This window comes from Dermochelys coriacea, chromosome 5 (genome assembly GCF_009764565.3).
Source record: "Dermochelys coriacea isolate rDerCor1 chromosome 5, rDerCor1.pri.v4, whole genome shotgun sequence".
Classification (NCBI taxonomy): domain Eukaryota; kingdom Metazoa; phylum Chordata; order Testudines; family Dermochelyidae; genus Dermochelys; species Dermochelys coriacea.
Window position 1 is genome coordinate 111,400,160 of NC_050072.1, and position 13,526 is coordinate 111,413,685.

The window sequence follows — 13,526 nt, forward strand, 5'->3', positions numbered from 1 at the left end:
AAACAAGATATTCATGGCAAAAAAAAATCATTCCTTTTTTTCTGTTCAAGGTTAATAGTAGTTTATTTTCCCAAATAAAATGGGCAAACCCCATAAGTGTTGTGTAAAGCTCTCAAAATAATGAGACATGTTTGTGTGTAGGTGAGCATACTTGAGTGGCTATGTACTACATATACATTTGTAAAAGGCTGCTAGTCGTGCTAAAATTAAGAACCGATAGAGGGAGAGCGAAGTCAGTGACTGATAAATCTTTAATATAAAAATTGTACAAGAATTTTGATACAAATTACAAGAGGTATTTGGACAAAATATGAATAAAATTCAATTTACATCCCCAAACCCTTATGCATTTTATGCAAAAGACATACTGCAGGACAGTTATAGTACAGAAAATACAAGAAGAAATATCAAATTAAAAACAGGACTTCTAATTCCCTCAGACTACTAATGGAAAAAACTTGTTTAGGGTACATACAGTATTTATGAAGCTACCAATGTCATGATTATTAGATCAACGTGATGCAAGCTTTTCAATTCCCCTGGTACAGCTATATTCTATAGTGCATGCTTTGGTTCTGCAGGCAGGATAGCAGAGCATTCATGTTTCACTCACACCGAGAACAAAAAAGAAAAACAAAAAGGCAAATCTATTAAAGATTGCAAAACTGTTCACCCCCCAAAAACCTTATTGTTGCTGGAACATGTGCCTGGCAACAGTAAAGTCCATTAAACAAGTTTACCTTGGAAAGACAGCAGTGGTTTTGCCACATTGAAGAAGCACATTTCCCCAGTCCCCAAATGTACTTGGCATGTTACTGAACAGCAACAAGCGTATGTACTAGAGCCATGAGAAATCCTCTATGCTCAGTTAGGAAAGGGTTCATGGGCTTTTTTTGTGTGACTGAACCTGCTATGCGCAGAGGTAGAGGCCCCAATTCATAAAGGTTCAAATCCAGTTTACCAATGCTTGAAATCTCAGTGTGTACCCATAGGTCAGATTCAGATGTTTCTAGTTTGCTAGAACTGGAAGCAGAACTAGTGGCTATATTGGAAAATACCATTTAGTTTGGTCCATGTGACCTTTCTTAGTGAACACTAATAAAACAACAAATGTGCTTGCAGACAGGAGCCTCAGAAGACTTGGAAGTACCCAGATACAGCAAAAACTCCTTTCATGGTGGGTTTGAACCACCTGTGTTGAGAAGTTCATGGACAAAACCAGAATGTGAGTTACCCACTTTTGGTCAAACAAACCAGGTTGAACTTGAACTAAAAGTCAATTCTGAATGCATTCAAGGTTCGAATCAAATATACATACATTGCACTGGAGCACAGAACATGGCGAGCTTTTGAGAGAAGCAGAGACAGTAAGCCCAAACTGAGAACACACCACCCAGGGAACACAGAGAATGCTGCCCATCAGGAAAAAACTGCATGATGGGAAAGCTCCTAGTGTGGCACATGAACCAAAGTTTGCACAAGAAAAACCAGCACATTGGATTTTATATTTATAGACAGCCATGTCAGATAAACATATAATACTAGGACATTTCATTCACATAATCACTTTACAAACTGTAAACGTTCATATGGGTAGAACACACAAACCAAAGGGAGTGATATCAGGTGGCTGTGTTAATTTTTGTGGGGGAAGATGAAGTGGTTGGGGAAAGGAGAAAATGAGGGGTTTGGATAACTGTACATATTAAAGAGACATATTAAAAAACCCCTCCTAATTAAACAATGGTCAAAAAAATCAATCAATCAATCAATCAATCAACCTTAATTTATACATTTCAAGTTAACCTATTTACCCAGTACATTATCTGGGAGACTAAGAGGAATGCCTCTAGAGTCACAAGTCACACAACTACTGTACCGTTTCACAGCTGGGACAGGAAGGATGCATACTTTTCTACCAATGTAAAAGTGGTGGGGATAAAGGGAGACAGGCACCTAATAAACAATTTAGGGCTATGACTAGTGATTGCATAACTTTCAGCTTTACCCTTTTTCATCCATTCACCCAGACAGACACACACAACACACAATCACCAGTGCCACTGTTTCCCTAGAGTCACCTTTCACAGTCTTTTGCATTCCATAACAGAAATGGACAGATTCTGATTAACTATTGATGAGTTTGCCATCCTAACCATGCATTATCATCTGATCATTCTCAACCTTCTGTTTGACAATGGACACCTTATAAAATCTTTATGTGTCACTTAGCTAGTGTCTCTCTCTGCTCAAGAGGTATATTTACAATGGATGCCCTTCTTCATTTTCACAAAATACTTTGTTTTCCAAAGATCTGAAATAGGAAGATCAACTGAAAAAACCGTGCTAGTAAACACATTAGAAATACAGGATACACTCATTCAAGCTTCCTGTGTGATTTAGGGCTTGGGGGGAAACAGAGGCAGATATGCCACATTCCATACAATTTAGGCCTTTTATAGCCTCAGTATAAGACTGTTCTAAAACTGTTAAGATATAGGTCTGTCAGTCACATTGAGGTCATTAAATGCACCAACATACAAGAAAAAGCTCCCTGAACCCAAAACGTTTCTCTGATCAGAAAGTGCTCAGTTTCCACAAATAGCGTTCAACAATGCTACCAAAAGAAGGGATCTACTCTACCTGAATTGGTCATTACGCATTTGCTTATTTGATTTGGGCTAAATTCTGCCTCCTTTTACACCCAGTGTAACCCCAGGGTGGGATTAATGTGTGGGCACAATTTGGACTCAACCTTTGATTTAGGAAATGAACAGCCCAGGCCCCTCCTGCTCACACCCCTTCAGAAAATGTCTGTTAATTTGTCCCTTGTTATAATTTCTGATGCACTTGGATAGAGGGGGAAGGAAAAGATCAATGACTTTATGTCTGATCATTAAAAGACCTTGGCATATTTATAGTGAGGGACATTGCTTCTACTACAATCAGAACCAAACTGCAATATAGGACTGACGAGTATTTTAACATCAAGGACCGGCAAACAGAAGCTACTTCCAATTAGTCATCACCTCGTTGCAACTCTAAAACCATACAGCAGCCAAATGATATATAAATCTATGCTGATAAAACTCAAAATATGTGTTAAAATTGACCACTCCATGATTTGTTTGAATCCACCCTTCAGTTTTTAGGTATTGCACTGGCCTTTCATGAACTCCTGTACCATTGAAAATTACAGTGATCACTGCCACTAGAAACCTTGGTCATAAGTGCTCCAGGAAAGTATGGCTTAACATTTTTTAATATATATTCTAATTACACTACAAGAAAATTATGTTTCAATTATTCCTCCAGCATCTTGAGCTTTCACATGGTGTTCAAGCAAACTCTAGTTTTGATAAAAAACATAAGCAGAGCTGAAGGAAGGAGAGCAGTCTTGGACAATGCAGCTGTCTAGTTTCCAAGAACGTTTGCTTCCTCAACTTAGAATTCTAAGTTTAAAAAAAAGTAGTATAGCTTTCTGAATTATTTTCTCCCACTAGCTTTTTTTTCCTGATTACCTCACTTGAGAAGTTGAATCTATAGTTTTGTCAATGCCCTTTTTAATTTAAAAAAAAAATCGGGGCAAATTTCTCCTCATATCAGACAGCAGAGCCTGTCTCTTTTATATTGTGTTTTCACTATGTCCATGGAGATCCCCACTGACCTCAACATAAGATGTGCATATTGAGGCAGAATGGTTGATTGGAACTGGCACTCACTGTATGGATCTGAGAGAATTTTGCCCTTAATAAATTTTGCCACCGAATGAGCTAATCCAGAAAAATAGCATGCATCCAATTTACCATCTAACTTAAACAGTGAGACCTGCAGCAAGCCTATGTGCCTATTTCTAATAGGCACATCATGGCTTTATGCTGATACGAAGCAATTAGTTTCTACATAAGCAGACAAAAGTGTCATCACAGACAGCATTTCTCAGCTGACCTTGTGTTAAGAAGTCATCTTTTTACTGTCTGCCTGATAGCTGGATAGAGCAGCCAGTGGCAGCCTTGGGCTTCTCAAAGACAAATCGAAGAACTCCAGATGGGACCTCCCTTCTTCTCACTGCAGAGTTGTGCCTGTGTGTGTGAGAGAGTGAGCGCGTGCATGTCAGGGAACTCAGAGGGAAAACCTAGTTCTTGTACTCAATTTCCCCTTCACAAGGGATAAACAGGCAATTACGCATCCTTTTATATTTGATGGCCAAGTGCTGAACTTGAAAGCACGCTATTAGTTTGTGTCCCTTCAGGGCCAGCACAATAAGTAGCCAGGAGAGCTGGGGCCGAGGAAGAGAGGGTGTTGTCTGCTGTTAGTGTGACAGTCTTGTCAGCAGCTTTCACATTACTGGAAGGTAATAAAGTGACAAGTAAGTTATTAGAAAGATATGAGGTGAAATTGAACTGAAGCTTCTTGCTGCTCAGCTCAGTTTTTTCCCTGTTTTGTAATGGGCCACTATTTGTTACAAACTAGGCCTTGTCTTGAGATATTATATAAAAAAAGTATTTATTTTCAGTAAAGGTCACATGAATTTACAACACCACACTTTCTTTAGAGGAGAGAAATGGAAAAATAGTTTTAGGACAACTACAGTATGTTGCTGTTTAAAAAAATACAGTGGCATCATAATGAACAATAATGCTGACAAGTCAGTGGACTTGCCAAAAATGCATCTGTTTTTTATTTATTCATTTTTTAACTCCTTGGCAGCCAAGGAATTTTCCCCCCCTAGTGCTAATGCCAAACATCATAGTATTTAGTGTTGGGAAATTTTTGACCAGTGGCTTGACCAAAAGGACAAAGGTGTCTTTTTTTTTTGTACTGTTACTAGTAATGATGGTAGGACCAGAAACTAGCTAAAATGAGGATAATTATGTAAAGCCTTAGGAAAATAATAATTAACAATGATACTGATGCATGGGAGTCAATGTGTCATTCTGCCACATTTATAGGGTGCGATATTGCTGGATGCCGATACAGAAGCCATGGGACTGAAGCAAGCATGTACTTATGCTGACACATGGGTGAAGGGTTCAGGCCACCATATGATGTAGCTCTCTATGGAAATAAAAAAAAATTGGGCATAGAAAAAAGTTCCTTTCATATTCATTGGGCGGGGAGAAGCTCATCATGGGGTGACAGGGAATAAGCTGATCCTTGTCTAGCAAAGTAGCTCTAAAGTCACTGTTTTGTTGTGTTACTATAGCAGAAAGTGGTGACACAACAAAAAAAAAAAAAACAAAAAAGCCCGACACACACCAGCTGCCATCATGCATCTGCCACTCACCTTCTCCCCACAGAGAACTCCAGCTGCTTTCTTGCACCTACTTCAGAGAACTTTTCACCTTTTCTTCAAATAAAAAAACCATTCTGTTAATATACCTAAACAAAGAGAAGTAAAGAAAACAGTCTTTGGGGGTCAGGGGAAAGAATACTTCTATTTTTTATTTCAGCAAATAGTTGGCATTTAAAATTTAAAGGAACATGTATACATTTCTAGAACAAACGTTTTCCTCTCCAAAAACAGTGAAAAATCTTTGGGAATTTGTTGAGTGGAAGCAAATGTATTTCTCAAAAGATGTCCTGGAAGTTTAAGATAGCTGATGTGCCGTATACTACTGCTAAAAACTGGTCCAACCCAAGTCCTTAGAGTTTAAAACCCTCAGACTTACTGAAGGAAAGTGTACTTTGGAATTCAAATCATGATCGCTCATTTTGTGGATGGTCCTTATCTTTGGAATGGCTCAAACAAAATCTTGATCACTATACAAACAACTGTGCTGGATACTTAATTGTATTTAATAAGTTAGATAGATAAAACCCAGACAGACAGGGTAAACTCAGACAGATAGGGTCATGCAGTCCCCCTTCCAGCATTTAAATATATTGGACCTGATCCTGAGCTGAGCTCTTGCGATGACCAGGCACACACTTTGCATGTTGGGGCATGACTTGACTTATTTCCCTGATCAGTTCCTTTTTTTGGCAATGTGGGAGGGGGAGAATGGGAGAAGGGACATTTACATTCTTTGGGAATGAGTGGAGGAGATGGAGTTTTACTTTCACAAGAGAAAGAAAATATGTGAATTTTATACAGAACAAGTGCTGCCCACAATTTCCAATTGGAAAGTGTCTAAATTTCCCTGGGAAATAGTCAATTGTTATGAGCAGGGTTCCTGAAAAACATTTTAGAGTTTTTTTTTTTTTAGAGCAATGTGTAAGTGCTAAATAGGCATGTTAGCCAAAACTTTCCACAACTGATCACATTCGTTGTGACCAAGTGCTTGCAGTACATGCTCATTATTACAAGGTAACCATGCTGCCTGCTGTAGTTTAAATGTTGGGTGGGTTTTGCATTATCAACCTCTTTTTCATGGGGCTGGAGGGATAGTTAAAATCTCAGCCATTTCAACATCTATCAGGCTGACACCTAGTTCACAGACATGATCTAAATATGGTAATCTGTATAATAATACTTCAAACTTATGTTCACTCTTTACAAACAACTAATTAATCCTCACAACTCCCCTGTGGGGTAGGTATTATTATTTATTATCCCCATATTCACAGACGAGTAAAGTGAATTACCAAGACCAAAGCAGACAGACAGTGCCAAAACTGAGGAGTTCCTGGCTCCTGCTTTTCAACCACACTGCCTCTCTCAAAAATGGTTTAGTACCAGGGATTCAAAAGGAACATAGTATTTATCTGGTATCAGATGCATTCTTAAAAAAAAAAAAAAGCAGCAGCAGCACACAAGCTCCTTGTGGCTCTCTTTAAAGAAGGAGATTTAGCATGCAGTGAGTCCTCACAGTGGAATAAACTCCTTTGGTATTTACAAAAAATACTATTTTGAAATGAACAAAACATTAAAGTAACTTAGCACACATGCTCACTAACTACCAGAACATAACTTTTTCAGATAGAGCAACTTCTCCTTGAAATGAGTAAACTGAAGTGTTTCCTTTCCCTCCTCCCCCACCATGCCAATTTAGCTTGTGTGAAAGGTGCTGGATTGACAGCTCTGGAAACTGAAGAGCTAGTCACAGAACAACTACAGCATGGCCAGGAGTGCAAGCTTCCCCACATCAATGCATCTCAGTCCTGACCTGGAGAGACAGTACGTTCAGTCTCTATATTCATTCCATCCATGGTCTCTGCTGAGAATGCCCGCTAATGCCAGCTACGGTGGGTTTTTTCCCATGATGTCCACTAGAAACTAGATTAAGACCAAACTCATTTTACACAAGCCACTGATACGCCTTGGGATTTGGGATTTTTACAAAATTTCAAACTGCAAGTTTTATCACAGGCATATTGCTGATGACTTTGGACTCTTAGTGAGCTGCATGGAGGGGAAAATGCTTCCATTCAATTCAATGTGAGTTTAAGTGTCCAACCACAAAACCAACCACTGTCATAAGCCATCACAAGTGTTGGGGGAATACATTAATTACGTCTAGATATGGCAGCATGTAAGATCCTTTCCAAGGAGCGGAAGGGTGATACTGAAGAATGCTGAGCTGTTCTATAAACAGTCATCTTCTCCTACAATGCTTAAGCACAATGGGGGATTAGTTTAGGATGTCGTGACAAAAGGACCGCATAGCTTTTAAAAACTTTCGGAGGTTTGTCTCTGATCCGTTACACTCTTCTAACATACTGTTTCATTTTGTGTAATAAACAGACATTTTCTGTGTAATTCATTTGCTGAATTGATCTGCTGATGATGTTTAAGTTTCCAAACTAGTTTACCAAAACCATTTGACCTTTAGCAGAAACAGAGTAAAATGAGAATGCAGAACAGTGATTCATCCAGTAAAGAATTATTTATATATCTCAAATGTGTTTTTCATTAAAAAAAGATATTTATTTATACCATACATACTTCAAAAACAGTGTTTTTCTGTAGATATTCAGTTATTTTTGTTTTGTCTTTCAAACTTTCCATCTTGCTTGGTTCCTAATAGCTTAGGATTGTGACAGGAGTGCAGTACAGATAACACTACAAAGGTTCATATGTTGAGAAGAATTCACCTTTACTGTTCTAACTTCCCTCTTTCAAAAAACATACTGGACATGTACAAACATAAAACAAAGCAGATCTCTTCACTTAATTTGATGAGGAAAATATTTAGGAATTTGGGGAAAAGTGAAAAAAATATAAAATAATAAGTCAGCAAAAACTGCTTAGGATTTCTTGTCTGACATACTGGACTTTTCATATAGTTTCTATGGAATCCACAGATGTTTTCAGTCTTTTCTCACTGTACATTACTAAAGATTGACCAGAAGCTCTCCTTAAATAACACATCCCATAGAAGCATATTTTCAGTCTCTTTAGAAGGATTTTTTAAATTTTATTTTCTACAAATGGAAACACTGCATTATCTGTTGAGTCTTACTTTTGGAATACTGAAATGTACAATAAATCCTAAAGGGAAAGGATCCATATTAACAGTTTCCTCTCGCAAATTTAACAGGAGTGAGTGCTCACATGGACAAAATGATCAAAATGCACAACAAATCAAAACAACCTGACGCTGAAACAAAGGAGCATTTCTGACTCTCAGCATAACAAGAGAAATGTTCTAGGCCATTAAATACAGAAAAGGAATACATTGTCTTTAAGTGAGCATTGTATGCTGAAATATTCCTTGGCTTAAAAAAAAAAGTCTATAACACACACCCTAATGGTTTTGGCTGTAGGCTGAACTTAAGTAAATATCATCATTCAGTCAGTATGTTGTGGTAGCTTAGGCTGCCAGTGCGGTTTACCAGCTCAAGCACCATGTGTAAACACCGGAAACAAAAAAAGATTCGGAGGGCAGCCTCTCCCTCTGTCTCTCTCAACTGCTTCTTCCCTCTCTCTCTCTTTCCTGGCCTTACTTTCATTCTTCTCTGATGAACCATATGGGTAAAACACAAAACATTAACATAACGAAAGCTTTGGTTTTGCCTCTAATTTATCCAAAGGGAAGGTAACCCAATAAAAAGTCCAGCACGTGTTTTCAGTGCTTCTAAGTGCTTCTGCTATTAATATCTTTTGTTTGCTTTTATAAAACATGCCTTAATCATACTACAGCACTTTCCAATGCAAATCAGACAACTTTACAGAACAACAGAGTTAAGACTTTCTTTCTTTCTTTCTTTTTTTTTTTTTTTTTTTTAAAGAACACAAAAGCCCAGGAGTAAGGAGCACCAGAATGGATTCACTGTATCTAGCTTTGTTCTGAAGTAAGTAATTTCGGCATCTATATCCTGCAATATTATCCTTGCTCAACAGAGGAAATGCCTCCACTGATTCACACCACATAATTCTGTTTTCCTTTTAAGTAATGTAACATATAAGAAATAAAGATGCACTGTTGATTCTAATAATATTTGACACTTGAAAAAAGCACCAAGTGTTCTTTATGTTTTTCTTCCCCTAGCATTTTTCTGTTAGCCAAAAACTCAGCCTCTGGTTTATAGTGAGTAACTAGTTATATTTTCTTTTCTGAAAACTTGTGCAAAGTTGGCACTTTTGTATTAACACTAAATACTAATACTTTTTGTTTGGCATTCATGCCCCATACTGACCAGACCACTTTTATCTAAGTGTGTTTTTTTTAAAGACACTTACTGAAAATATAGCAATAGTTTAAGGGAAAAAAAGCATTGATATTATTACACATCCCCTTGTAGTGTATGAAAAAAGTGCATGACTGGATTTATGTAATAGTACAAGACAAAAAAGCTGTATCAGATCAGGTACTGTAAAGCATGCCAGCCCCTCTGTATTACTTATATATAGCAGGTAGTTAAAACAAGACCGTGTTTCTTTTAAAAATGTGCATTAAAGCTAACATAAATTGAATAGAGCTAGCCAGTAAACTATTTTTTCTGCATATCTAACAGCTGGATGTAACTGTAAAAATTAAAAAAAAAGAGAGAGAGTTAAACCACCATCAATACAATTGTTTTACATCATAGGCCTCTCAAGGCTCAATATATATACAAGTGTAACAGCCATGCTTAGTAGAAGTTTTTCCCAACGGCTTAAAGTACACAATGATAACCAAGAAGTTCTCCCCACCCCCTTTTTGCTTCTTTGTTTTTTGTTTTTTTGCAGGCAATAATCATGGGTAGAACAATTTGTCTCTTTGGAGATGACCAAGAATTTCCTAACAAAACTGGGGCTAATTGCAAGTTTCTGTGATTTTTATTGAGGGTATTTCACCCCCAGTTAAAGATTCCATCCCTTCTTTACCTTCCCCTGCCCCCACCCCACCCCAAACCCAACGAAGGAAAATGAAAACAAACAAACAAAAGCACCTGGTGTTTTTCTTTTGTTAAAAAAGAAAAAGATTTTATGTGTGTGTGTGTGTGTGTGTGTGTGTGTGTGTGTGTGTGTGTATATATATATATGTATATATATATATGTGTATATATATACACACACACACACACACACACACACACACACGCACACACATACACACACACTGTATATGGCAGTTCAAACAATGGTATGCCCTCTGTGAGAGCTGGCATTTGAGTGTCCATCCTTAAACTAATCTACTGAAGTGAAGGGAATGTTTTTATGCAGGTTAGGGTTCTGACTGTGCCGATTTCGGCTGCGGACAGAGGAAAACATCATGTTGCACCCAGGGACTTTGCACTTGTGCATTTCTCGCAAGTGCACCGTTTTATAGTGCACCCTGAGGGTCCCCTTGTTGCTGTACATTTTGTGGCAAATGTTACACATTATCCCACCGTTGCTCATTGAAACATTGTTGAACATGAGGGATCCTGGAAGGTCGGAACCCATACCTACACCTATGGCAGGGGTGTCCATTTTGTGTGCAGATTCCCCACTGTCACTTGCCCCATCAACGTCATCCAGGAGAATCCCCTCATCGCTGCCTGCATCAGATTCTCTTGAGGAATGGATACTGCTGCTAGACTGGATGCTGGAGGTGGTGCTCAGGTCTAGGACCATGTAGTCTTCAGACATGCCCCTTCCATACCCATTCATGTGGGAATCCTCAGTACCAGCTGGTGAGGAGGTGTCTTCCCTTATGTCAAGCCCCATTTGATGCTGGGTGCCATAGATCTTCACCAAAAATTCATCACGGAGGTCCTTACTAAGAGAAGGTTGAGAGGTGTCCAGTCCCATGTCATCCAGTTCTTTGGTCAACAGTTTACGGTGCAGGTTTATGTTAGCACTGTGTCTGGGAAAAGAAGAGAGAAGGGAAGAAAGGGAAAAAAATGTACAGTATTTTTCATTAAATGTATAGTTGCCAAGAATGAAACATACATTTCTGATTTAGCAATAATTTATAATGGAAAGCTACTGCTGCCCCTGGTTTCTTGAAAATCCACTCATTCTTATAAGGAGAGGAGAAATTTGTAACAAAATGACAAATACAGAACGAAATAAACAAAAACCCCTTCTAACAAAAACAAAAACACAACCCACCCTACTTTATTTTTCCGCTACCACCCATCATCTTTAGCCTCAGCAGTGGCTTTATGTTTCTGGTTGAAAGCATACTTCAGCCTAATAAACAACGTGACGTGCTGTTTTTGATTCTTGAAATGGGGTTTTCAGAAACAGTAATTCAAGGAAGAAAAAAAACCAAACCCAAACCAAAAACCCTGAAAAACCAAAAACCACAGTACAGGAGAAGCACAAGCGTAAGACAATTGGGTAGTATGTAGTCCCAGGTCCTGTTTGTGATCTCACTAAAACTGGTGTAAATCACAAATCAAAGGAATATAAGGGTGATCAGAATCAGACCCAGACAAGATGGAAAATACTTATGGGGATTAGGAGCACAAGTCCCAGTGAAAGTCAATTTGGGCTTGTCTACACAGTGTGGCAATGTGCATCAGAGGGATGTAAATTTAAGAGCTCTCTAAAGTGTTGTGCTCTAAGTGCCCTGTGTAGACCCTGCTGACAAACAAACAGGTTCCTAGTGCACATTTATGTAGTACTGTTTCAAACAGGTCTTTATAATGTGCACTAGGTACCTTTTAGAGTGCCTCAGCAGGGTCTACATGTAAGGAAGTTAGAACACACATTTTAGATCCTCTACAATTTACAGCCCTCTGGTGTGCACTGCTGCACTGTGAAGAAAAGCCACTAGATGTTTTTAAAAATCTCACCCAAAGTCATCTGGTCCATCCTCCTGTCAAAGCACGGTTGTTGTTCTCCAAAGTATATTTCCTAGTGCTTGGTCCAGTGCAATTTGAAATGACTCAAGCAATAAAATTTCCAGTAAAAATTATGGGTGAATGCACAGGGCTTTGGCCTCAATCCATTAAAACACTTAAGCACATGCTTAGCTTTAAGCATGATGTCAGTGGGACTATTCAAGAGTCTCTGGGAAAGCTCCCACTCACTTCAGTGGGCTTTGGATCAGGCCCCAAGAGCGTAAAGTTAACCATGTTCTCAAGTGCTTTGCTGGATTGGGGTCTTACCTTCAAGAATTAAGGATCTATATATGCAATGAAACATAAAGCTTCATCTCAGTAATTGTGAAATATAGTCTCCTATTTTAAACACTGAATTTTACTCTCCATTTTTGATATAAGCCTTTTAGATATTCTATAGATTTTAAGCACAGTAGAACTTCACTGATTTGCACTAATGACTGGAAAATTTTTTAAATTAGTGAGTAAACCAACAAACATGATAAAAATATCAAAACACTTCATCACAAAAAGTATGTTTGGTAAATATTTCACTTTAATTACGATAATACAAAATAAACTTTTAGTAATTATAAGACCTCACACTAGATTACTCTGATTTTGAACCATTGCTGAGAAGTAGGATGAGACCGATATTTTGAGGGGAGAATGATTGGAATTTCAAATGTGTGACATAAGAATTTGTGAAGTTCCACTGCTTAACGTTTTCAGTTTGCAAACTAAGGACACGAACCTACAATCTACAACATGCGGGCTCACCAGGTCTGCCTGCGCTTTGTAAATTGAAGATCAGAGTCTGAATGTGGGGAGGGAGGGAGAGAGAGAGAATTTATCCAATGGAATAGCATAACACACAAAAAGATAAAAAGTACTGGATACAAAATTGGACAAGAGGGCACATAATGACCCAATGTTCTCCGTACTTTCGGGCCCTAGAATAACATCAAAAGAAAAAATTAAAAGTGAGATATGGGCAGTATTTCCTAACTGGAAACTTCATTTTTAGAAATCCCACAAGAGCATATCTCTCAACCAGCTGAAGTCCCAAATATGATACAGTGACTCAGTATGGGTCATAAGACAAATACTAATGCAGAAACATTAAAATGATGTGGGGTTAATTTATTTAACTTTCTATCAACTGTTTCTTGATTCATCATGTGTTGTACATAATTTACAGTAATAAATGTGAGAAGTTAGAGATAGAAATGGTCAACCCCATTTTCCTGCAAGTGAAGGTTACTGTTCTCAGACTGAGGATGGATCGGATGTCAAAGTGATACTGCACTTCATTTTATTCCAACCAGATCTGCACAGGATGTAGG

General features: G+C 38.2%; 1 protein-coding gene across 5 annotated transcripts in view; it reads right to left on the minus strand.

Moving 5' to 3' along the window:
- Window positions 1-242: 242 nt before the first annotated feature.
- Window positions 243-13,526, minus strand: part of BNC2 (basonuclin 2) — a 453,328-nt gene continuing 440,044 nt past the window's right edge. For 4 of the 5 annotated variants that reach the window (XM_043515176.1, XM_038403570.2, XM_038403571.2 and 1 more), the window contains one exon: window positions 243-11,216. In XM_043515176.1, the coding sequence (XP_043371111.1) occupies window positions 10,556-11,216 (661 nt within the window). In that variant the 3' untranslated portion in view covers window positions 243-10,555. The remainder of the gene's footprint in view (window positions 11,217-13,526) is intronic. The other variant, XM_043515177.1, reaches the window with a different exon arrangement.